Below are 23871 nucleotides of genomic sequence, written 5' to 3' on the forward strand. Positions count from 1 at the left end.
AAGGAAAGAAATGCAGCAAAAGAGACACCTTCAAGTAGAGCTACCTGGCGCCGGTATCGATTTTACTTCAACTCAATCGATCGCCATAAACTATGCGCTCTATTTGCTTCCCGGCAGCCAAGACTCTTCTTGTGGCGTTACTCGGCGCAACAGCACACCCTACCCCTGCTGCGTTGTTCCTTTCGCATTCGACGCCAACCAACTTCTGCCCAGAAACCGTTTCGACCGTTACTCCCAAAACGTGTGGCAGTGATGAACTTTTCCTCTTTTCCTTACGGGGCCGCTTACGTAAGCACTGGCCGTCGTCGGACTGCAGTATTAAGTCCGTTTGTTCCGGGGCACCTTGTGCACACTTGTAACTGCTGCCAATCGTGGCGAGGATGGGGAAGTGATTCTTCGTCTTACCAAGCACCCGGGGAAGCCAATGGATGTGGGAATTGGAAATGCGGACCAGTGTTTGATTGGTCTCTATGTGTGTGCCGATCCACCCCGAATTGACATCCAGCCGGCAGTGTATCAATGTATTTCGCCGCCGAAAACTGCATCGCTAGCATGTTTGCTTTCGGGTTTAGGTCCCGCCCCATCGCTTCCCGTTTTCTTCCCGCTCGTGCAGCTACAGTAGTGTTAGTATGCTCGGTGTGCCTTTTGGCTGTTCGATTTTGATATCGGAAGTAAAATACAACGAAAATGCAAACGAGCGCGTTCGGAACACATCTAGCTCATCTTCCCTAGCCCTGGCCCAACGGGCGGACATTTATTTGCTACAATCGCAAAACTTTTACGAGCATAAATTTGCATATCAACCGACTCGAAATGAATACGTTCCGAGCGGGATGTGAAGGCGGCTTGCTGGAGAAATGGGAATGTGTTTGGCCCCAAATTGGACCACTGCAGCGCAGGAATCATTTCCAATACATTTTTCTTGAGTGAATCGTTCCGATCAGCAGGTCTTCCCGCAGGACGAGTGGTACGAGAAGTAATTTATAGTTTATATTTGAGAGCATTATTCATCGAATCTGTTTGAAACTAGAAAATGCGTCTTTAACATTTACCAGTTTTCTTAACTTGGTGCCCAGCTGGTGGTTTTGGTTATTAAATTTAGCGTTACTACAGCTTCAGCCCTATTTTCCACTAAACAATCCGTGTCTCAACTATAAAAGCTTGCTGTATAGCAATGTGCTCCAGCGCATCAACAGGCGCAACCTTGACCATTCCCTCAACTATGCGGAAGATGAGACGAACAAAACTAATCGACTGTACATCGTCCTAATTTGGGGAAGCGCATCAAACTGCCTGTTCGTTTCAGCAACCGACGTCAACTTCTTCTCACTGCCAGTGACTGTAATCATACTAAACCCACACATACTCACAGACAAACACGCACACACAAGCCCCGAAACTAGGTAAGATAAAATTGATTGCGACAGTCGTGACAGTGACAATTTTATTAATACACGTTCACCCGTCTCAACGACAGACAGGGACATGGATCAGGGTAGGTGCAATGGCCGATGACAATCCCTTTTTCTTACTGTTGTTATCGTCTCCACGCTAAAATGTCAATAAACGTTTTGGGCGGGTTATTTTCATCGCTTCTCCTCGGTAGCAGTCAGTGAGTAAAACCCGGTTGGGTGTCAGAAATTGTGGCAACAACACCAATGAACCAGGGGGCTAAGCCTTTTTATGGAGTCAATCCGTGCTCAAGACCCGGTAGATGGCAAAGATTTATTTTTTTGTAAATCTTATAAACGCAAGAGGTCTTTTACATACGAATAATAAGATGGTTGACGATCAAACGTGATACAACTGTACCTAAAAAGCATCCAGAACGAATCCGCATGTCACCGCACCTGAGGAAAACATCCGCGATGACATTCTCTTTCAGCGTGGTGTCTGTGATCGGTGCTATGGTGATTGTCATACGCCTGATGAACTTCCCCAAAGCGTTCCCCAATTGTATGAGTGAGGTAAAAGTCTTTGATGTTTCGGTAATACCCCTAATTCAAGTGGAAGAAACTCCCTGCAGCATGGGCAATATGTCATGGAAGAAAGCATCACTTCACATTGATTGCACAGGGCTGATACGCAGATCGATAAGTTCAGTAATTGTCAGTCTCGGCTCTTGATTGACTGTACCAAAGCTGTACTGCAAGCTGTTACGAATCGAAGCGGAAGGTCATCACCATTGCCAGCTTTATCGGTAAGTGCCGTCGGAATTAGGTCTTCTTCGTACATCGGCTCGACCGTCTCAAAGCTCATAATCTCTTCGCTTTTCCGGTAGTTTACGCCACGAGTCGAGGAGGTTGATTGGTTCGGCATGTATCGATAGCAGGCTACATTATGCTTGTTTTTTTTTTGCTTTCCCTCTCCCCGAAAATGGTCGATAAATCAGATTCGCTTAGCTTTTTCGCGTTCGGTTTGTTTGCGCGTTAGCGTCCTTTGCATTCCTGGGCGAAGACTCAGCTTCCACGCTCCAGAGGGCTGCCGTTTCGGGCAAGCGATCATTAGAAGCGAATGCTTTGGCTCATTAGGGAGAGTTTCGGAAGGGAGGATTGTTTCCCCCTTCTATTCTCACCTCTTGAGCTTCCATATTGTGCCATCATTATCCAGGCCACTCTCGGTATGTGACTTTCTTGAGGAATAGTGTGTGTTTTTTTTCTTTCCCTCGTTCGCCCATCTATTCCCCATTTCGAGGAGGAAATGAGCTCACGCAGGAGCTGATAAACCTGACACTTGACACTTTTGGTGTCCTGTCATGTCACGGGCAAGATTGAGCCGGGGCTAAACGTTTCGTTCGCCCGAAATACCGACCGAATTTCTGTTCCGAGTGATTGATGAGCCGTCGCCATGCTGGGGAAAGCAGAAGAAGCAGAGCAGCAAATACGGCTCAAAACAAGAGATCGTGCTGGCACGTGTCCCGTGTGTGTTGTGTTTCTGGGGTGGTGTCGTGTTGTAACTTTAATTCAATGAGCAAATATTTAACCCACTCACACGAAAGCTAGCAATTTCGGTTCTTTTTCAACGACAATGAAAGATAATTTATAATCACAAAGCGCAATGCAAAGTTTATGTTCCAAGGTAATAGGAAGGAAGTACATTTTACGCATTTCAATGTCGAACGCTTGTGTACGTGCGTTTCAGGTTTGGTACGGTGCGGTTTTTATTTGCCTTTTCTATGTTTGAAATTCCAACCAGCATGTGAGATTGGAACTTTTTGGCTATACTAAAGGGAATGCATTTTTTTTAATAAAAATAAAACAATTTCTCATCTCGATGGAAGTCGCTTTCAATAATCACGAAAAGCAAACAGAAGTACATTGTTGAAATAGAACGCCAAACAAATAGGAGAGGAAATGTTCTTCTTTTTGCCCTGTCTATATCGCACTGTACCGTAACCGCAGTGCAACCCCAGAAACACTCAACAACCATGCTTACCAAATTGACTTTCTCAATTAGGGAAATTAAGATCCGTTCCCCCGGCGGCCACAGACGGACACCGACCGATGGAGAGCGATGGTGAAAATTTTCACTTTTCCACCGCGCTTCATTTATCTCTTCGATTCGCCGGCCTCGCTTTGTTCGGAGCGGCTGCCCGATGGGTTTTGGTCGTTGGTCGTACGGTTTTCGTTCATTGCGGTTTTGTCTCCACCGGTACCATCCCACGAAGCGTCCTAACGAACGTCGACGATTTCATTTTAAGTGCCATGGTTTCCGAGCAATGAATTACACATCATTAGACTTTTGCAGAGATGCGCGGACGAACGGGATGCAGGGGTGTTAAATGAGTCAGCGAAAAAAAACCCACACTGCGAGAAGAAATATCTTCTACCGAGACCATCAAATCACGCCATTCAGCCATCCGTCCTGCGCACGATTTCGATCCACCTTTTACCATCTTGGGAATCTCGGAAGCGATCGAAATTGGTGATGGTCCTGTCGGTGTAATTCTTTGTTTCGGGCATGCTTTTTGTTTCCTTTCTTACTACTCACCACCCTCAAATGCGCCATTATTTTTCACCCTCCGCAAAGCTACCTTTCATCGCACTGCCCGCGCCCGTTGAACGGTCGTGGGTAATTGGCAACTGTATAAAACAAAAACAGTAAAAAAACAACGCACACACACACAGAGAGACTACGGCGGAAAGTGAAAAGCTCAATGCGCAATAAGCGTGGTGTTAAAAACCGAAACACATCAGCGAAGCGAGAAAATTAAGTGGAAGAACTCATTTAGCTGTGGACGAAATTGAGCAAAAATAAATTCATTATTGTTTCCCGTCGAGCCCCGTTTGGTTCCCGTAATTCATTATCGTCCATCTGGGCGTCCATCTTCGCGCGCGTTCGCTGGACAGGGCGGGAAGACAGTGAAGACGTCCGATTTAACGCTCTGAAGCAACTGGCAGCGACTAATGCATTCGTAGGGGGGTAAGCGAGGCACGAGCGCATAATCGTCCGCGTGTCCTGTTTCCTTCCGAGAAAAGTGTCCCATTTGGTGGTTGGGCTGCTGGGAGGCGGTCGGAACCCGGAGGCACACAGCAGAAGGGCGCTGGCAAAAAGGTAGTAAATAGCAATTTGTCATTGGCACGATCTCTTTCCGAGCAGCGTCCCTGTTTTAAACGCATCTGTCGTACGGAGACTGGATTTTTTTATGCTCGCTGAAAGTCATTGTTCTTAAAGCGTTTTAGCGAGTAAATTGGACGGAAGGTAAAAAGCAAGATGTCTCATAAACGGATGGACAGAACTCGCGCTTAAACGCTAGACACGGGCACTTTGGGGGTGATCGCTAAGGTAACAAGACAACGATGGGCCAGCACGAACAAGACGCACCTGTTTTTTGATGTCTCAGCAGCTGTCCCAACTGTCTGGGTGATATCTGTTTTCGTTCTACCCGGTGCGTGCTCTGTTTTAAACATCTTTATTTGCATTCATTTTCCGTATAACAGGCGATAGCGTAGGTTCGTATAAAAGAAAAAAATATAGTTTTCATAGAAGTAACAATAAAAAGCATTAAAAGTATGAGACGCATTACGCAAAAGGCTGATAGAAAATGCAGCAGCAGACAAAATGCTTCCACTTTATTCCATTTTTTTTAAATTGTTTTGATATGGTAATGTTGAAATATTAAAATACTAAACAATAACACACTTTGTGGGCTTAACGAGTTGTGCATAATTCTTGTAGAAATCAAGACTTTGTAGAAATCAATTATTAAAACCGATCTGTGGATTATTAATTTTTGAAGGCTTCACAATTCTATATTGACATCTGTACCACTTATCTAACCCTTATAGTATTCATTAATCGTAATTGTAAATAAATCTAATGGTTTAATAATGTGATGATTACTATCTATGTATCTGAAAGCCACACATAATAAAAAACGCCCTAGTTAAAAATAGATTACCAATATTTACAATCTGTACCCTTCATAACAAGTAAATTAGGACCAACTACACGGTAACGTTACTCAATTCTGCGGGTTTCAATATAACGTTTTGTTATCATGGTACTAACCTCAAAGCTATGCCAGTGCTGCGTCTGATTATACTAAGGCCCCGTAAGCAATCATTAACATTAAAGCTTTTGGATCTGGCCCTAATAACGTTCCTATTCCTATTCCACAGGACCCGATAGGAATTTCGAACAACGAACAGAATTTAAATTTATTATTATTATTTAGTTACTTGGACGAGGGCCGCAAATCATCAAAAAAAAATTTCTGCTGGAACTTATTTCGAGTTTGCATCGTTCCTAGACTGTAATGTTCATTGATTCAATCGAATCTATTTCGGAGTGAAAATTTTTAACTGATATTCGACTTGACTCCAAAAGAAAATATGTTTATCAAACCCTGTGTCAACGAGCAGAATTTATTAATCAAAATACTCATATATCAAAAATCTTCAACTCTCTTAAATTTACTATACCCAGCCTGTCATTATCCTTATCCATTAAACGCGTTTGACGTAAATCTCGACAAATGAATCTTCGCCATCAGCCACCGTTATATCCACTGAAAACAAGCACACACACACGCATATATACTCAAGGAGAAGGAGGCAAGTTTAGGGAGCGTGTTTTTGAGGGGGTAATTTTTCGGTGGAAGTACTTAATGTGAGTCAATAACGGCAATCGGATTACTCAAGGTAGAAATTGCCTCTTTAACCTTTCCCCTTCAATTCAACGTGGGGCCGGGTGTTTGGATTTGAAAAGGGTTAATTCACGAGCACCTAGGTTGAAATTAATGATAGCGATTAGGCTGGTCAGTGATTATGCCGTACGGATTAAGGGAAAGCTTTACGCTCAGTTGTTCGCCTTTGTGTAAGGCAATCCTATTAATTTATAGCAAACATTTGATCATGAACATCACGTTAACATGTAAGCTATTTGTAGGAACATTGCATTATTTTGTTCACGGTAAGAATACCTATAAAAGAATCGATTTATCTAAGGGTCAAGTGTTACCTAATAAACTAAATCATAACTTGCATTAACCTCATTTGGTAAAAAATCTCACAATCTTACGAAAATAACAATTGACTCGAAGCTAAACACAAAACTGAACTTAAATTTTCCTCGTTTTGCTTAAGGTGTATGTTAGCTTAACGGGCTATTCGTAACCTCCTCAGTACCACCCTTTCAGCCGCTTCCTAGGCTCTAGGCAATCGATACCGCCAATGCTGGTGTTGGTGTGGAATGGAATGTACCCGTGCTACACGCGTCTGTGATGGTGAACCACGGTGATCCATCCAAAATCCATGCAAATTACCACAGCTATCGTTATGGTTGATCGTCCGACCTCCGCCAGCACACTTCCAACACCATGGCCGAGGTTTCCACCAGCATAACAAATGGCAAAAACCGTGAGCAAAAAAAAAAAACAAAACAAGAAGCTAAATCAAAAGAGAATCAATGGCTCGCTGCGTAGTACGGCAGGGTATTCGGCAGCAAAGTCTCGCATCGGTGGCAAACATTGCTTCACGGAAACATGGACCGAAGAATCAGCACGACCACACCGGCAACAGCGGGGAGCTAGTAGTACAGGTTCCAGTTGTAGATTTCGCAATCCGATAGCCCAAAAGCGGCGTGCGGTGGACTGCAAAAAAAAAAAACAAAAAAAAAGAAAACGCCACGGATGGTGCTACCAAGACGGTTCGTTGTAAGCTGGATTTGAGGCCGGCCACGACGGTCGATTCTTACCTTGAAACGTCACGGAATGGAAAGAAAATCGACGAAATCGTGAAAGTATAATTACAGCTCCGTTTTTTTTTCGCTGTTGGCTTACTTCGTTTTCACTCACCCTTACTCTTCATTCTTGCTTCTTTGACAAAGTTAATGTTCTTTTATGAATCCACCATCGTGGGTGAAGGACTGTATAGCAGTAGTAGTAGTAGTGGTAGCAACAACATGAGAAGTAGTAGTAGTAGTAGTAGTAGTAATGGTAGTTTTCTTCACCTTTTAACACACATTCTCCTACCGGTGGAGCAGACTTTCTGTGTGCGTTCCATTCTTCGTTCTTTTCATCCAGTGAATCGGAGGTAGATGGCGGTGGTAACTTAAGTAAAACGTCGTAATAAGATATGCTACACCTCGTCATTTGTGGTGGAAACGAATCCGTGGGATATGAAATATTTTGTTGAATTATGGGGGGAAAAAGCAAATTACAGTAAAGCTGGAGTCAAGCAAACTTTAACTCACATTACGTTACGTTCTGTGCATTATGACGATCATCAAAATAAGCTGACAGGAAGGTGCAAGCTCTCTTCCTTTCAATGTTAAACTAGTTGTTTAGTGTAAGTTTGTATGATTCATTTATTATACTTGAAAAACGTACCATTTAAACAAAATTAAAGAACGCTGTGTTGAAATGCTCCTTTTTACAACACTGCTGAGGAAACACTGTGAACCTTACTCACTTCATACATACAAACACATACACACATACTAGGTTGTTGGAGTTCTTAACCGCTATCTAGAAGTACCTCAGCACGATGGCCACCGGCACCCACCCTCACAGCTCATAAATATGGCTTGTAAATAATTTATTATCGGCCGATAATTGCCTTCCCGCCTGCGGTGGGAAAATCAAGACATGGCAATCACACACACATACACATACACTGAGAAACTCCTAAGCACGCGCAGTATATTCGATGTGAAAAATGGTTCCATCATGTGGTCTTTGGGGTCCCGGGTAAGTTTGAGGCCCCGAACCGTACCTCTTGCGCGTCGATTTAGCACCAGTTGAAGGTCAGTGCTCGGTTATTTTATTTTATTTTATTTCGTTTTTATTTTGTTATGTAGATAGCTCCACCACTCCGCGGGGTCATGTTGCTAGTTGCCCGTTTCGACCCCACCCTCCTCAGCAGTGTAGCACTGGTATGAACTGAATGGTGCTGAAACACATTGAGCACAACACTGGCCTCCGATTTTGGGTGGCCGTCCGGGGTGGCCGTTCCCATTCGGTCACCGGTGATTGTGATCCTTAATTTTGCACGCTCGTAATTTTACGTTGATGGGGCACGAGCCAAACTTATGGGGAGCAATATGATTTTGTTTCTTCTTGAGCTCGAAAAAAAGGATATAAATATCATTTTTCATTCTGCCATCGGGTTGTGGGGTAGAGGGGGTAAAGAAAGGGAACGGATTTGATTAAGTGACTCGGTGTGTTTTGTTTCGCTGAATTCTTTTTTACCCTATGAGTGTGACAAATGAAATGGGTACGTTTGGCGTCAGCCTTAGTATTTATTTCTACGAAAAATACTGTGTTGCATTTTAAATTGCAAATGATGCGCCTGTTGAGTTGACTAAGGTACAGAATCTTGGTACAGAATGGTCTAAATAACTTGGAGATAGTTTTTTGTGTGTTCTATGGCCGAGCATGAGAGGTAGAGTTGTTCATTGGTGACGAAATAAATCCATTGAAGAGAAATAATGAATTATGAATCATGGAAGCATTAAAATTCATATACATTGAGCCCGAAAACCCAAATTCAATTTAAATTATTGCACCTAAAAGGCATGGAACTGCAATTTAATCGACATTTTCTGTTTGAATATGCATCATTTCCAACAAGCTGCAACAAGACTGCTGCTTTTTTGTTGTGCTGCTCTAACATTCCCTTCAACCCATTATGTGATTAATATTTTTCCACCGTTTCCACCGAACGAATTTTGATTCTCCCTCAAAGACATCAGCCAACGAAACTGACGGTTCCCACGGCAATGATAAGTAACTATGTTCCTTCCTGTGCCCGCGATTTTGTTCCCAAACCGGAAAGGATGCAAAAACTTACGAAGCTCGCAGGTTACTCGCAGGTTTCGCTTTCGCGTGACCGTGAAGCACCCAAGGAGCATAAAAGCGGCGGAGCCATCCGGCACGATTCGCGACCGGAACCATGCCCAATTTTATGCTTCAACTCGTAGCAGTGCGACATAAATTGGGGCGACGAGATGAGGGTGCCGGGTAAGCTGGAGCAAAAAAAAAACTATGAAAGATAGATGGTCTATGGACGCTGCGAATGTGTCTTATTCGTGGAAACGGAGACGCTGAGATGCTGAGCACTGCTGCATGCTGGCGGAGGTTTATAAATTATTCAAAATATTTTATTGAACCATCGAGAGTTGAGCGATGCTCCTACGGTATTAAAGCTTGCGCACCATTGCTTTCAGCAGCGAACCCCGCCAGGGTTCGTAAAGTAAGGGGATCGAATACCAAATGCATTGAGTGTTTTGTTTTGTAAAGCATATTAAAGCCACTGGAATGAGCTACAATATCGCACAATTTACTAACCACTTTTGAGCCGCATAGCAAAAGTAAAGCATGCTACTCAGCGCCTTCTTCCTGCATTCCTCCCACAACCTTCCCTAAACCCCATTTTCCGAAATATCTAGCAGCTAGTGAACGGTGGATAGGAACAGTGCTTTTAATAGGAATTAAATTTTCATTTTCTACCACCTGCGCCATGGTTCCGGTAAACCACAGCAATCCGATCCCGAAACCGACCGTACGGTAACGGTTTTCTCGATTTTTGCTAAAGGTTCTCTCATAAAAATTCATTGACAGTTTTGGGTTTCGGTTTGAGAGGGGGAAAAAGTGGTAACCGGAAAAATAAGAAAAATTGAAAATGGATGCAGGATAAAAAAAACAACACACAATAACCGCAATCCCGACAAAAAAAACTCCCTTGCAAAACTAGCCACGGGTCAATGAAAAGGGCTGTCTTGGAAAATATGTTCAGAAAAGAGAATATCGAGCACCGACCTGAGCGGGCAGCGAAAAGGAGTGATTTTGATGTGTTTTGAAAAAGAAGGGCAGCAGCAACAACAAAAAATCCATCCAAAACGTTCACATGATCACGCAAGGATTCATTTAATCCATCCCGACCTAAATGTAGCCTCCCCAGCCAGCTCACCTTTTTGGCCGCTGCTTTTGCGAACCATTTTTCGGTTTTTTGTTTTCATTCGCCCAAACAACGCCTCCCAAAGACAAAAAGGGAGCAAACAAAATAAAGGACTCAAAAAATTACTAACGACTGCTTAAGACGTGGGAAAATCATTAAACAACCAAGAAATTTTTCACCTTTTACCGTGCGTCTCCTTTACGCGCTGCGTTCGCTTTCATTTAACCCCCAGATTTTCACTTTCCTTTCTCTTTACAGTTGCCTGCAGCACCGTTACCGTAACGAAATGTCAGGCCGCCCTCCGGACGCTGCAGGCGTTTCCCTTTTTCCGGCCCACCTGCCTGTGCAAGGAGCCGGGCATCGATCCGGACTGTAATTATTTTCGGGACTTCCTGTTCGATCATCCCTGCGGTTTCGTCTCGAAGAAAGGTAAGCTAAGCGGCTTCGCATGGAAAATTGTGCTTCCCTCCGTGTGTTCTTTTAATTTTTCAGCATCAGGTTTTGGCAGGTTGTGTTGTTGTAAGGTAACTTTGGTTTTTGTCTGTTAGTCTGTAAGCTTAAGGCAGGCAACTAACACTCTTAATTTAATGATAATGACAACAAATTATCTTAATTTAATCGAAGAAATGAAAACAAAATCTAAAGCTAAAGAAATAAACTTAACCGTGACAAACACCAGCAATACGCACAGCCCTTTTGTACAGCATTGCTGCTGGGAAACATGTCAATAGAGTCAACGTACTTATGCTCACGATAACTTCTTTGTTGTTATATCAACTATAAAATTCATTACGCCGATGTGACAGGAACTGGAACAACTAGCACATTACTTACTTACTTATCGGGCGCTACAAACAACTAGCTCATTACGGAAATGAAATGTTGCTCGAAGCATCAAGCTCGGTAGTCGGGTACGCGTGGTTGCATTCAAAATATAGCAAGAAAATCAACGACCCGTGGCCCGCCGTTCAGCGCAATCTTCAAAGAGAGCCACTCCGTAGTGCGCTGGCGGCAACGAACAGAGTCCATGGAATGGCAATGGAATAGTTTGACAACAGTTGTCGCTTACTTTCAAAGCTCCTAATTAGCTGTCTGATGCTTGGCACTTATTCGATGTTTCTAAGTGCAGATCATATTCCGGTGCAATGTATCCAAATGTTGATGTTTGTTGGATTCTTGGATAAGATAAAACATATTTTTTTTAAATTATAATTAACAAAATACACCAAATTTGTGCACGAAGTTAAATTGACAGGAACCTTTTGATAATGCTCTGGAGTTGCTTAACAATTATGTGCCGCTTGCATGTCCCAGAGCACAATACTCGTTCAAACTGCGTGTGCAGACATGGAATGTGAGGTATGTTTTCCTTTTCGTGCATTATTTTCTCTGATTTGTTGCATAATATCGTACAAAATAAAACAAACCCTGCTACGTCAGTTAGTGTTGGTATGTTTTCAGAGGGAGAGAAAAAAAGGAAGAGAAAAGAGTGATGGTGAGAAGGCGCGAGGGTGGTGGAACCACCCGGCCGCCCCGTAGTGCCTCGATTACCTGCCAAGTCTCTTCTCACCGGCTCCGGTATATATTTTGTCTACAAATATTCACTTAGCTTTGGCTGGATAGAATTGCTTCACAAGAACGATGTAATTACGATGCCACTGGATGAGCAAGAGCAGGATGGGCAGGATGGGGCGAATGAGCTTTAAAAATATTTATCCGAGCAAAAAATAATCCTTCCAGTGCGGGAACCACCGGTACGGAAAGCTTTTCCAACGCTGCCATTGCTCGCCGCCTGGTTCAGCAAGCAAGAAAGAAACAACCGAATCCCAAGCTCCGGATGTTCAGGTAACATATAATTTCCTCACCCTCCGGAGGTTGTCTTCCGAATCATTCCCTCTTCCGTTCACCCAGTTTGCCGCAGCAGCAGTAGCAGCGAGCACGAAATATGGATCTCCAGCAGCAAAATTTATTTATGAGCACACAAAAGTTCACCACACCGCTGCCGTTGGCTCATGCTCTTATCCTTTTTTCTCTCTCTCTCTTTCTCCCTCTCGTTTTCTCACGGAGGGACAGGAAACTCTTTCGTACGCTTTCGGTTTTCCGTCCTCGAGGGTGACTGACGAGCTGACTGAACATGACAGCGTATTATGGCTTTGACGGTGGTCTACACACACATAAAGCAGAAAAGAGTGGCCGTTGTGCTGAAAGGAAGTTTGTACGTAACGAAACAAAAACGGGTGGCAAAGGAACCGCCGAAGTAGCTCAAGACGGGTTAGAATGTGAGCGGGATGGGCCGAGCAGGTACGCGAAACAGTCTTACATTCATCTCCCAATTCGAATCCATTTACCGGTGTACGGTGTTCCAAAATGTTCAGCTCCTCTGCTGCATCACCTTGGGACTGAAGGTCGTTCAAATCATCTACACCGATACCCATCGCTCTACCAAAGTTATACACACACCCACAACATTTACAAGCGTACCGTAGCTCAGAGATCAACAGGGTGGTTGGTTGGTTGGTGCAGTTTTTATCCAAAAACGAACACTGAACCAACGATCACCCGGACAGTGGGGGGAAAGTCTTGAAAAGTACCACGAAGAAGGGTTCAGAATTTCATAACATTCGCTGGCGGACGTTCTGCGTTTTGCTCAAGATGGAAGGATGGAAAAATGGTAAGAAAATGCAACTTCCGTGAAGGCAACCATTCGGTGCAATGGCATTCTCGCATGACAACTTCATTTGATGAAAAATCCGCCCGCCCTTGCATCACTATTGCTGGGGCAAGAGTTTGACGCAAACTTAGAGGATTATAGGTTGATGTGAACACAGGAAGCTGCTTTGAGATTTGACCGTGACATGTTAGTTTAGAAATAGCCTCTTTGAAGAATAAACTTAACAGACATAATAATCAATTTAGTTAGATGGCTTTAATGCAACGTAGGAGAACTTGGATCAACAACCAATCGAATAAATTGGAAAGCAGGACACTCTGACTCGTCCTTTAATATAAGGAATTTTTAAAGCAATGAACTAAGATAGCGTTCCCAAATCCTATTGATTGTGTATTGATGCCCCATTAGCGCAAACAGTTTTGCAGACGAACCATTTCTACTCCATGCTTCTTGCTTAACCAAACCTCCTGTCCTAACCACCGTTTAATGTTATTGTGTTGCGTCTTCCTTTGGAGCGGAGGCCTGTTCAATTTAAAAAAAAACCGAAAGCTTCCTCTAGTAGCGCATGTGTGTTGTGTACCGCAAGCCCCAACTTTACCCGAAGCATAATGTTTTCCCCTCAATTTATTGCACTCCCGTGCACCGCTCAACCCGCCTACACTGCATGGCGTGAGTCTTCGAGCACAATCTTCTATTGACTGGCAGAGGAAATTCAAATCACGTTCCTTTGCGACCTCGGGCTTATAAGACGAGGAAAAAAAGCTTCTCTCTTTTTCTTATTTAAGTGCAACGAAAAAAAATCAGTTACGTTCTATGTTCTTTATGTTCGTAGGAAATAATTAATGAAACATGTCATCCAATGGGCATGAGAGTAACAAAAAAATCAAAGGAAAAAATGTTCGCAAGCACTTTAAAGAAAACCCCCACTCTCCCTACAATGTGTGTCAATGGGTACGGTTTATTAGCAAACGGTTCGCCGGTTCGCATGTGTGCGCACGGCTACATTAGTGTCACCCGGCTACGTGTCGAGATTCGATACACTTCCGCATTTGCGCTGGTCACGCGTTTAACTTTTCCATTCCGGCACATTCACACAAGCACACACACTCTCCGGGCCGGGCCACTAGTGGAACGTACCGAAGCGCCGAGCAGGACAGTTTCGTTGGCACGTACGCGGCGTTTGTTAAGGCGAAGAAGCGCAAAAGCTTTTATTGCTTGCGCTTCAATCGTGCTTCGGCAGTGCTTCGGCGGTGCAGTGATGGCACTCCCAGCCCTGCGGGGTTGGTTAAAACCCCCAACGGGAGAGTGCAATTTTTATGGTGGATCATTACAGCAGTGCACTGCTGTAGGGAGAATGTGGGACAGATCAAACTCGTTTATTTTTAAGGAACCATTTTCGTTCAACTTGTGAAGAATATTTAATTGCGACATTTAATTCCGACGGGTTGTGTTTTACAACTTATTTAAATGGGACAATTTTTGTTTGGGTAACTAGTTGAAACTTACATTTATTTTAAAAAATCCTTTTCAACCTGATACCTCCAATCGATACAAACAAGAATGCACGTATCCGAACGGGAGAATCATTGTGCCGCTACATCCACGGTACCTTTGAGCACGATTTCATCTAAAAACGTCCTTCCACTCCGTGCACTGGGACTGAATGACAAAACCCGTCATCCGAAAGACGATCCGTGACTGAATTGCGCGAAGCTTTTGTTTCAAACCGGTGCATGCGGAAGTCGGCACACATATAAAGGCGAGCCGAGCCCTGTCCGTATTGGGCGCCTTTGCCGCCTGATTATGGGGCACTTATTGTTATTTTACTGCCTTTCTGTGCTGGCTCTTTCAAAGGGAAAGACCCGTACACCCGCGTACTTCAAGCAACGGCTACAGTGCGCTTGTTTAATCGAGCTTAAGAAGATTTTGCTTTCGTTATGTGATTACTTTTATGTTTCTGTATTATCGTTCATCCCTGGTGGAGCGGGCACACAAACTGCCTTATCGGTGGCCTATCCATCCGCTGGAAGTGTCTCGAAGCGATTGCTATTATCAAGCGAAATCGAGCCTCTTTGAGCGATCGGGCTTTGTTCTAGGTCTCTGCATCCCGTTCAGAGCTAGCCAACTCATAGCTTCCGATGTTTCCCGGTGTTGCAATGCAATCTTCCGTTTGATGACCGTTTTGTGCTGAGCGGTTTGTCTTGTGCTTCCTGTTCCTCGTGCCTGACCACATGAGACGCTCGTAAAGAAGGCAACGGGAAACAACAATAGCAACCAAAACCCGCTTGACTTGCCTGGAGATGCCTACGAAGAATGCACCACCCATTCGGCGTAAAAAAAAACCATAGCCGTTTCTTGTTTTAAGCATGCAAGAAGGGTGGAAATAGTGAGCCAGGAAGAAAAAAATAACCTACCACTAGAACACATCACAACCGTACCGGATGACGGCGACTAGTGAACAGATTGCATAGTAAATTACTTCAAGCAGAAATTTATTGCAAATAACAGCTGCCTCGCCTGTTTGGTGGCGCTTGCTCGAAAGAGAGAACAATGAAAGCTATATAGAAGAATGCAAACACACACAGACTCACACATACACACAAAGAAACACACCAAATCCCCTTTGGTTTGCATTTGCCCAGGTAAGCGGCTCAAACGCTGCTGCAATGGTAAGCGGTGCAGTGGTTCTTTTGTGTTCGCACAACCCTGCCGGCACTACTAGCAAGGTAGGGAAAATGTGCTGTGCCTCAAGTGTCGCGGAAGTGCAGCATTCGATTCCTTCCTGGGAAAACTGGGCACCTATTTCCGTTGGCAAAAATGCGGAAGGGAGCGAACAAAAAAAAAAGACGCAAGTCTCCACACGACAATGCCACCGCACAGTCCTTTCCGTTTGCAATTGAAGGATGGCGCGATATGGGGAAAGATTTTATTGTTTGAAAATAATCGAGCAATGTGGTTTGGAAGAGAGAGAGAGGGGGGGGGGGGAGGTGAACTGGGGGAAGAGTGAGTGAAACATATACCATCCGGTTGTCGGTTTTTGATCATGTTTGCAATTTTGTTGTGGCTTTTGCTTGCACGGTTGCATTGCAATACAGAGGAAAGGATGATTTTGTCAGGCGGGGGACGCAATTTGTGCGAACAAAATTTTCAATTTCTCCAAGAATTTCTTGCATTTTATTGCATTTGTAAACACTTTGAAGAATTCAGTGCGATGCACTTGCAAAATAAGATTCAAATTGTTCTCAACCATAACGCAATATCTTACCCATAAAATAAGTCAAGCGCATTGTATTTTTACCATGTTTGGATCGATTCTCGATGGCTCACTGCAGCAGTGGAGGTCATATTTATTTAACCCTTATCTGACCACACTTCACTGCATTGCTGGGCCAAGCTAAGAGTACGAAGAAAAACTGGAAACTGTTTGTTGCTTCAAGTGATTCGATTCATCGTAAAACCGTGTCATGCATCTGGAGCATCGGAACAGCACATGCCGAACACCCCTTGGCCTCACAAACTTACCTCAAATAGATAGCTATTGAGGGCCCCGAGTACCCCGAACGTGGGATCCGAGCACTGGCAGCACGCTTTGCCAAAAGAGATTGGCACTTGTGCCTTGAACCAGCACCGTCTCCATACTTGCTAAACATCTTTAATATCCATCTATACAAGTTCTCAAACGAGCGTCTCCACATCTCCGACCTCGGGTCCGGTGCACTTCAAGCAGACGGGACAGTTGCACCCGGCTCCAGGTTCACTCACCCCGGAGTGCTACCAGCTCCCCGAGGTAGATCGATTGTGCGGGGTCGTAAAATGCACATACTCGTGTGCTCCTACTATGGCGGCACGGAGCTGCATGGTAAACCGAAAACATGTGTTAGTCGTACGCTTTGAAGCGAACCGCTTGAGCAACCCCTCGGGTGGCAAACATTATGCAAATCAGCATTCAATAGCATCAGTTCGTACGGGAAGGAGTTCTTTTAGTTTCTTGCTGTGTGTTCTATCCATTGTGGAAACCAGTGGCTCTCAGTAGCGAACAAACTAGATAGGTCGTAGCGATCGTGATCGGTGGTGCTTGCTGGTTTTGGTTTTGTGATGGAGTCATGTGTGCTGATGTCTCGAGGATAAATAAACAGTACACCATTTCCTAGACCGTATAAAGCTGATAGTTTTCGCAAAAAGCTTGAAATATGTTGATTTCAAAATGTTGTTTTATGAAAACAAAATTATTTAATATGCTTCTCTGAAAAATTATTGCATTTTATTTAAATACACTTTGTACTAAATGTTTGTCCGTGGCATTAAAACAATACTAATAAAATGGATTAGCTGTTAATTTAACTTACTTTTTTCTCGCTCTCTCTTTCTCTCTTTCTCTCTCTCTTTTCTTTTTTCTCATCTTCTCTCCATTGCAGAAAAAGATCCTTACCCGGTGGATGCATTACCGACGTGCAATCATGCACTATCCGTCTGTCAGCAGGAGCGAAAGTGTATAAAATTATTCGAAGATTTTAAGCTACACTGTAAAGTGCGGGAAAACAAGTGCCGCATGGAAGATAGGTATGGGAATTGATGTGGATGCAGGAAGTCGAACACACACCCACACGCGCCCGTGCCAGCTTCATGCTTAATGTGATTGGGGTTGGTTCAATATTGGTCTGGCGTTGGAGAAACATTGGCAGCAGCAATGTTATGGTCTAATTTAATTGCTTCTTTCGTGTTTCTTCATTTGTGTACTACTTTGTAATATTTGAATCAATTGAATTTTTGCTGTACGTACAAGATTTGACATAAAATTTGAGAATTAAAATATATTCTTTCTTGAACAAACATTTATGTTGAAAAATGCTCTTTGGCTGAAATGATTGCTGTTAACATGATTCAATATTATTCGTACATAGTCGTTACCCAGCAAGTCCTTTTCCCATGGCTGCAACCACAACCATTAAATACATTATCACAATGTTTCTCCAAACGCCATTTTCAAAATGTACCAGCCCCTGGCGGGGTTAAAGATGCTTCCCCCGACACCGACATTGTGTGTTGCGACTAGAAGCAATCTAACCGAAATCTTGCCAAAACATAATGTGGCGCAATACGATGCCACCGCGAAACAACAACAAAAAATCACAAACAAAGCAACACGAAGCTTCCGATGCCGTGGGCAGGAACCGCAGATGGATAACATATACGCACCCGTGCAGGCGCTCCACTGAACCGTGTTTCTTAATTATACCCCGTGTGTACTATATTCAACAGGGATTTGTGCTACGAGGCGTGGACTAATCTGCGATTATCGCCGATGTTCGGCTGCATCTGCCCGAATAATCACATGAAGCGCAGATGTGATAAAATATTTAGCGTTGTTAACCATAATCCTTGCGTCGGTAAGTTGCTCCCCATCACTACGCCACAGTCGTCTTCTTCTTCTTCAACTACCTCTACTACCACTGCTACTGCTACCTGCTCGTTTCGATCGGTTCGCGCATTGCTGCCATGGCCCACCATCCAAGCTGTACGGTTGCGACACGCGTGTGGTAAAAGGAGTGGAACGTGGGCGATTACAAGCAGACGCACACCTCAATAAAGTTCTCCTCTTCCCGTAATTGATGCCCCTCGCTGTTCAAGCAGCTGCATTTGTTCCTTTCAAGCGTCCTTTTGAAAATCCTTCCCCTTTTCCTTTCGTCTGGACTCCCCTTTCGCCACACACGCGCCCCGCTCACGAGCAGCCGTCAGCTTTGATGGAAAACTTTACTCTTAACTTTGCGACTTCGAACCGTTCGAGATGATTTGTCTCTCCGTTTTACCGTTTACTATTGGTTTTTGTTCTACCGTTTATTGCTCTCCGGGCTTTTCCGGGCTTTGCTCACTTCACAGTTTACAGTTTTGTTTTTGTTTCCAATTGTTTGTGTGTGTGTGTGTTTTTTGGTCCTTCCTTCACTCTCACCATTACCATCTTTTCACACATCTTTCCGCTAGACGTGTGAAAAAGAAACGCATCCGTTCGGAAGAAATTCTTCATCTGTACAACCCGTAGAACAAACTTTCCTTTCTTTCTCTATTCCGTTCGGCTGCACCATTTTCAGCGCGCTTTCGCTGATCCGAACGTGTAGTACATGCGTTCCGTACCGCCTGCCAAGCTGGTTTGTTTTATTGTTCTGATATATTTTTTTTGGTTGTTTCCTGTTTCCTGTCTTTTTTTCTGTTCATGCCAACTTTCTGTGCCAATATTTACGAGATTTCTTTAACACTTCTTGGCACAAACATCGATCCCTGTTACGGGCACGGTCTCGAACTCTTTGGTCTCGTTTGTTCATGTTTGTTTTTTCCTTTTTGACTGCTTCCTTCCCGCTATAAAACATTTGAAAAAGATGAGAAATAGCTTAGCCATGCCGTAACATTCTGCAAAGCTGGCTTTAAACTTCCCAACGACCTTCCGTTTATCTCGTACGGAATCATTTTGTTAAATCCATATTTGCGAAAGAGTTAGCCATTCTTCGGCATCTGGTGTGTGATATTCACGCGTACTGTTTGTTCGAGTAATGTGTTTAATACTTTTATTACTTAATCTTTCGCGACAAATTTTACGTTCCAGCACCAAATCAATGCACCATGCCTTTTCACCATCCTTTTAACTAATATCTGTAATAACGTGATAGTGATGCACAGGAGTCAATTATGCTTAGCACTATTTTAGTTTAAAATTTCAGAAACAGTGTGCACGTCCAAACAAAATCATTCCCAATATTTTAACATTATTTCAAATCACAGAAAATCAACCATAAACCGTCATCTGTCGCCTTCATTCCGCTGTTTGCGTCATGTCTTAACAATGCAATTTTCATTTAAATCACAATAAATGATGCGCAACCAAGTATGTAGTTCCAAAAAATCCCAAATCTTAGACAGTCTACTCGACATTACGGTTACAAAAAGTGATTACAGCTTATCCCCTTTTCTTCAATTATAACAAACAACAAACAACAAACCAAACTAACTTAAAACTAAAAAACATACAACTCAATCAGCCGATTTCTGATAGTGTGGCATAAGAAGTAAATAAATCGAACAAATGTTGGGATACAGTTTAACCAAACTACCGTAAGTTATACACTCCGGCAAATACCATTAACATAAGCTGTGCGTTAATGCATCCTTGTTTAAAAGAAATATCTGTAAATCTTTATTATATTCATTCAGAAACATTCGCTTATAACTGTGGATCCGACATTGTTCCTTTTTTTTGTAAACAGCAAGTACATTAACAAGCCTGATGAAACGAAGGTTAGCGGGGAATTCGCAAAAACAGAAACCAACAAGAAAGAAAACATACAAAAAAGGAGTAACGATGTGAAGCACACCCTTATCAACATCATCAACACCGGAACTTTTTATCGCGCGTCTAGAAGAAGCGAGCAAAAGGGAGCAAGTGAGGAAGCTCAAGATTTAGGAATGAATTGCAATTCCACCTGCTACTGCTCGGAGCGTTGTCGTCTACATCTCCATTTACGTCCGGGGTTTTGCACGGAATATGAGCACTTGTACACGCGATCTAATTAAAAATCTTCCAAGCACCGGCACTCATGCATGCGACTAGCGTCGAATGAACTTGCCGCTGTACCATCAATTAGTTGTATTCAATAGAGTGCAGTTTTTTCCGGTATGAAACCATCTCTGTGGACTTCTAATATTAACGCATTTTCCCTGAGCAGTTCGTGGGGTCTTCCTCATTTACCTTTGAACAAGAGATGTTATGAGAAATAAAATAACAGCTTCTAACTTTTACTAACGTAATTTTGAACAAGAATTTATACATTTAAAAAAGCATTGAAACAAGTCCAGAAACCATTCCGAGAAGTGAAAATCCCTGCATAATACCTCAGCAATGGATTCATGCTTAGATTATACTGAGCGTTCCCTCTGTCTATAAGGTAAGGCAACGGCTGTTGCCAAGCGACTTCTCACCATCCATCGTTCTGGAAGATATAGGTAGTTCCAATTTTACGCTACCGACGACGCTACCAAACGCCCACCAAAGGTGAGCTGCGTGTGAAGGATTCCATCGCCAGAACAACAAAAAGAAAATTCCCCGCGGGATCCTATCCTGTGGAAGGGCCTCCGATTACAAACCACACGTACCACCATCAAAAGATGTTCCTGCCCCGACTGACTGTTGTTGTCCGCTGCAAATATAGTGAGCGTGTGGGCATGGCTGTTGTTTTTTTTTTGTCTACATTCTTGTATACTGCAAGCGTATACTCCATCCCACGGCACACCCGATCACCCACCGGCCGAGGAACCGGGTGAATCAATTACAATGGAATGCCCCGGGACGTGTAATGCGTGCAAACGCGCTTGTGCCCGATTTCAAGTACGGCACAAAGACGAAAATACTCCACCAAATAAGCGAACGCACCTTTTGTCCTTACGGGTAGCAAAACGCGGCACCAACAGCAGCAGCACCGGCTGCCCAAAACCCTACCGATGGTGTAAACCATCAAGCTTCCTTCCATTTGCGCTTCCGGTGCTGTTTCGCTGCACACGCAGAGAAACCCGCGTGGGAAGGATAATTGAGTTCCTGGTAGTACGGGTGTAGTACATAAAAACAAGATTTAACGGGTCACGGGAGGCTCACCCGTAAAAGGGTAACATGCCCCTCCATGCGTGGTTTCGTATTTTTTTCCCTTTGTATACCTTATTTTTGCTCTCTCTCCCTCTCATACGCGAGACAATCGCAGGTCTCTGGTTAAAGTAATGAAAATTTTAAACCCCGCGCGGTCGCCGCACGTGCAACGGTGTGTGATTTCAGCTTGTCCGCTGCTTCATGGGCTTTTCCTCACATTCAGCGGAAAATTCCACTCGACCGTAACACGGCAAAGACGCGGCAATAAGTCACGCATGGATGGAGACGCATGAGGGAGGGGGGGGAGGCGTTTACAAATGGCCGGCAGAAGAGTTGTATACTGCTAGGGTATGTGTGTATGTGACAAATCCTCTTAAAACACTGCAAAGTGGAGGCGGACACGCACGAAATAAGCGGCACTACTGCCCCTGCCCTGGTGCGACACTCGGTCCCCAAAATGTCCGGAACGTGCCATTACTCTAGAGATGGCCTCCACGCGCCATCTGATTGTTCCCCATCTTCAGGTGACGGTGAGTGTTGGGAAAACTTCAGACCCTGTCCTCGATTCGCATCGATGCAATGAAGCGTCCCAGAACGTGCCGCGGGTTGTTACGCCGACCTAACGAAGGGAACGTCAAGCAAGGAGTCGACAATAATGGCTACAAAGGCGCAAAGTAAACAAGATACGATCGCGTCAAGTGCTGTCCCCCCTTCGGAGCCCCACCGGCAGCTCCGAGACTTATTAGACAGGAGACAAAGTGGTGTACTTCTTTGTGGTCTGTCTGTGAGTCGTGACATCGTTGCAACGCGTACACTTCACACTCGCTCAGGACGACTGAATGCACGTCAGCGCGCACAGCCACAGCCAGTGCACACAGGGCGACACGAAAGTGGTCGAGAAGGTGTGCGCACAAGCTGGCGTTCGAAGCGAAACTCTTGCAGGGAACATGACTAATCACCGTGGCACAGCGTGAAACACCATTCATCTGCAGTGCGAGTCTGTGGAGATGGGAATACAGTCCAGTACAGTCATTTTATGTGCCCAGCACGAAACTGACAACTCAATGAATGTTCAATGGGAAGGTGTTGAACAGTGTCATCATAGAATGTGAGATGGCACAAAACAAAATCAGCACCTGAAAGAACCTTACTTGTTCAACATAATTGCAACGCATTGAAGATACATTGAGTCAACCTTTGAATGAATTTTATTATGCATTTTATGATAAATCACTGTTGAGGGCGTAATATTTTATGTTTAATACAAATTTAAAATCTATCTTTCTTTTAATGAATTTCACAAAATAAAAAGAAGGTACAATTATTCCATTCCTTTGCCACGGTTCGGGCAAATGTTTCCTTGACGGTTGCGTTCAACATTTTACAACCAGTTGAATCTTGAATGCACTCCAATGCACACCAGCTAACGAGAACCATCGTGACAATGCGATTCAAGATCAAAGCGTAACATCAAATGCAAATAGAACGATGTACCACGACGAAAAGTAGTCGAACAAGTGGGAGGGTTGAAAGTGCCAAATACAATGAAAAATCTAGTTTGCAACAGCCCTCCTGTTCAGCAATAAAAAAAAACCCAAAAACTGTATGGAATACCCAAAAAATGGCTTAATTCAAGAAAAAAAAAGAGGTTTGGTTCAAAAATATTTGTTCAAAATAACGAGGTATGGTTTCGAATATTAAGTCACCCTTTTATTTCCACGAATATCATGATAATATCTTAGCGCAAACAATCTAACATGAAAAACCACCACCAACGTATCCATCGATGCTTAGTATACCACCATCGCAACCCTTTCCCAACGACACGTTCATCGAACGGCAGGCACTAACTTTTGCCGCTTACATTCCAATTAAAACCAATCTCCCTCAAAAGAGCTGTAACTGGGCAAACTTAACTGATACACATTGCAAGGTAGGAAGGGCAAACGTACGTCCCGCGCAGCAACATAATTTGATGTAAAAAGCTTACTTTTCGTGCCATCATTCCGTTCGGAGCGGTAACAAACTTCTGCACCCGAAAGCATGGTGCAAGAAAAACCTCGTACTAAATGGAAGGAAAACTTTTCTACCCCACCAGCCCAGAAAAAAAGAACCCCTAGTTGCCGCTGGGAAGGGCAAGAAATCACTCCCACGCCAACAAAAAAAGGGTGAGTGGA

At 43.8% G+C, this 23871-nt stretch overlaps 2 protein-coding genes across 8 annotated transcripts in view; both read left to right on the plus strand.

The window, feature by feature from the left end:
* LOC120947648 (uncharacterized) overlaps positions 1 to 23871 on the plus strand; it is a 155116-nt gene that overhangs the window by 110553 nt on the left and 20692 nt on the right. For all 7 annotated transcript variants that reach the window (XM_049605658.1, XM_049605657.1, XM_049605655.1 and 4 more), the window contains exons 4-6: positions 10659 to 10829; positions 17487 to 17631; positions 18331 to 18458. In XM_049605658.1, the coding sequence (XP_049461615.1) occupies positions 10659 to 10829; positions 17487 to 17631; positions 18331 to 18458 (444 nt within the window). The remainder of the gene's footprint in view (positions 1 to 10658; positions 10830 to 17486; positions 17632 to 18330; positions 18459 to 23871) is intronic.
* Positions 20904 to 23871, plus strand: part of LOC120951499 (uncharacterized) — a 188187-nt gene continuing 185219 nt past the window's right edge. The window contains exon 1 of the mRNA XM_049605662.1: positions 20904 to 20907. The gene's annotated coding sequence lies outside the window, so the exon portion shown is untranslated. The remainder of the gene's footprint in view (positions 20908 to 23871) is intronic.

This window comes from Anopheles coluzzii, chromosome 2 (genome assembly GCF_943734685.1).
Source record: "Anopheles coluzzii chromosome 2, AcolN3, whole genome shotgun sequence".
NCBI lineage: Eukaryota > Metazoa > Arthropoda > Insecta > Diptera > Culicidae > Anopheles > Anopheles coluzzii.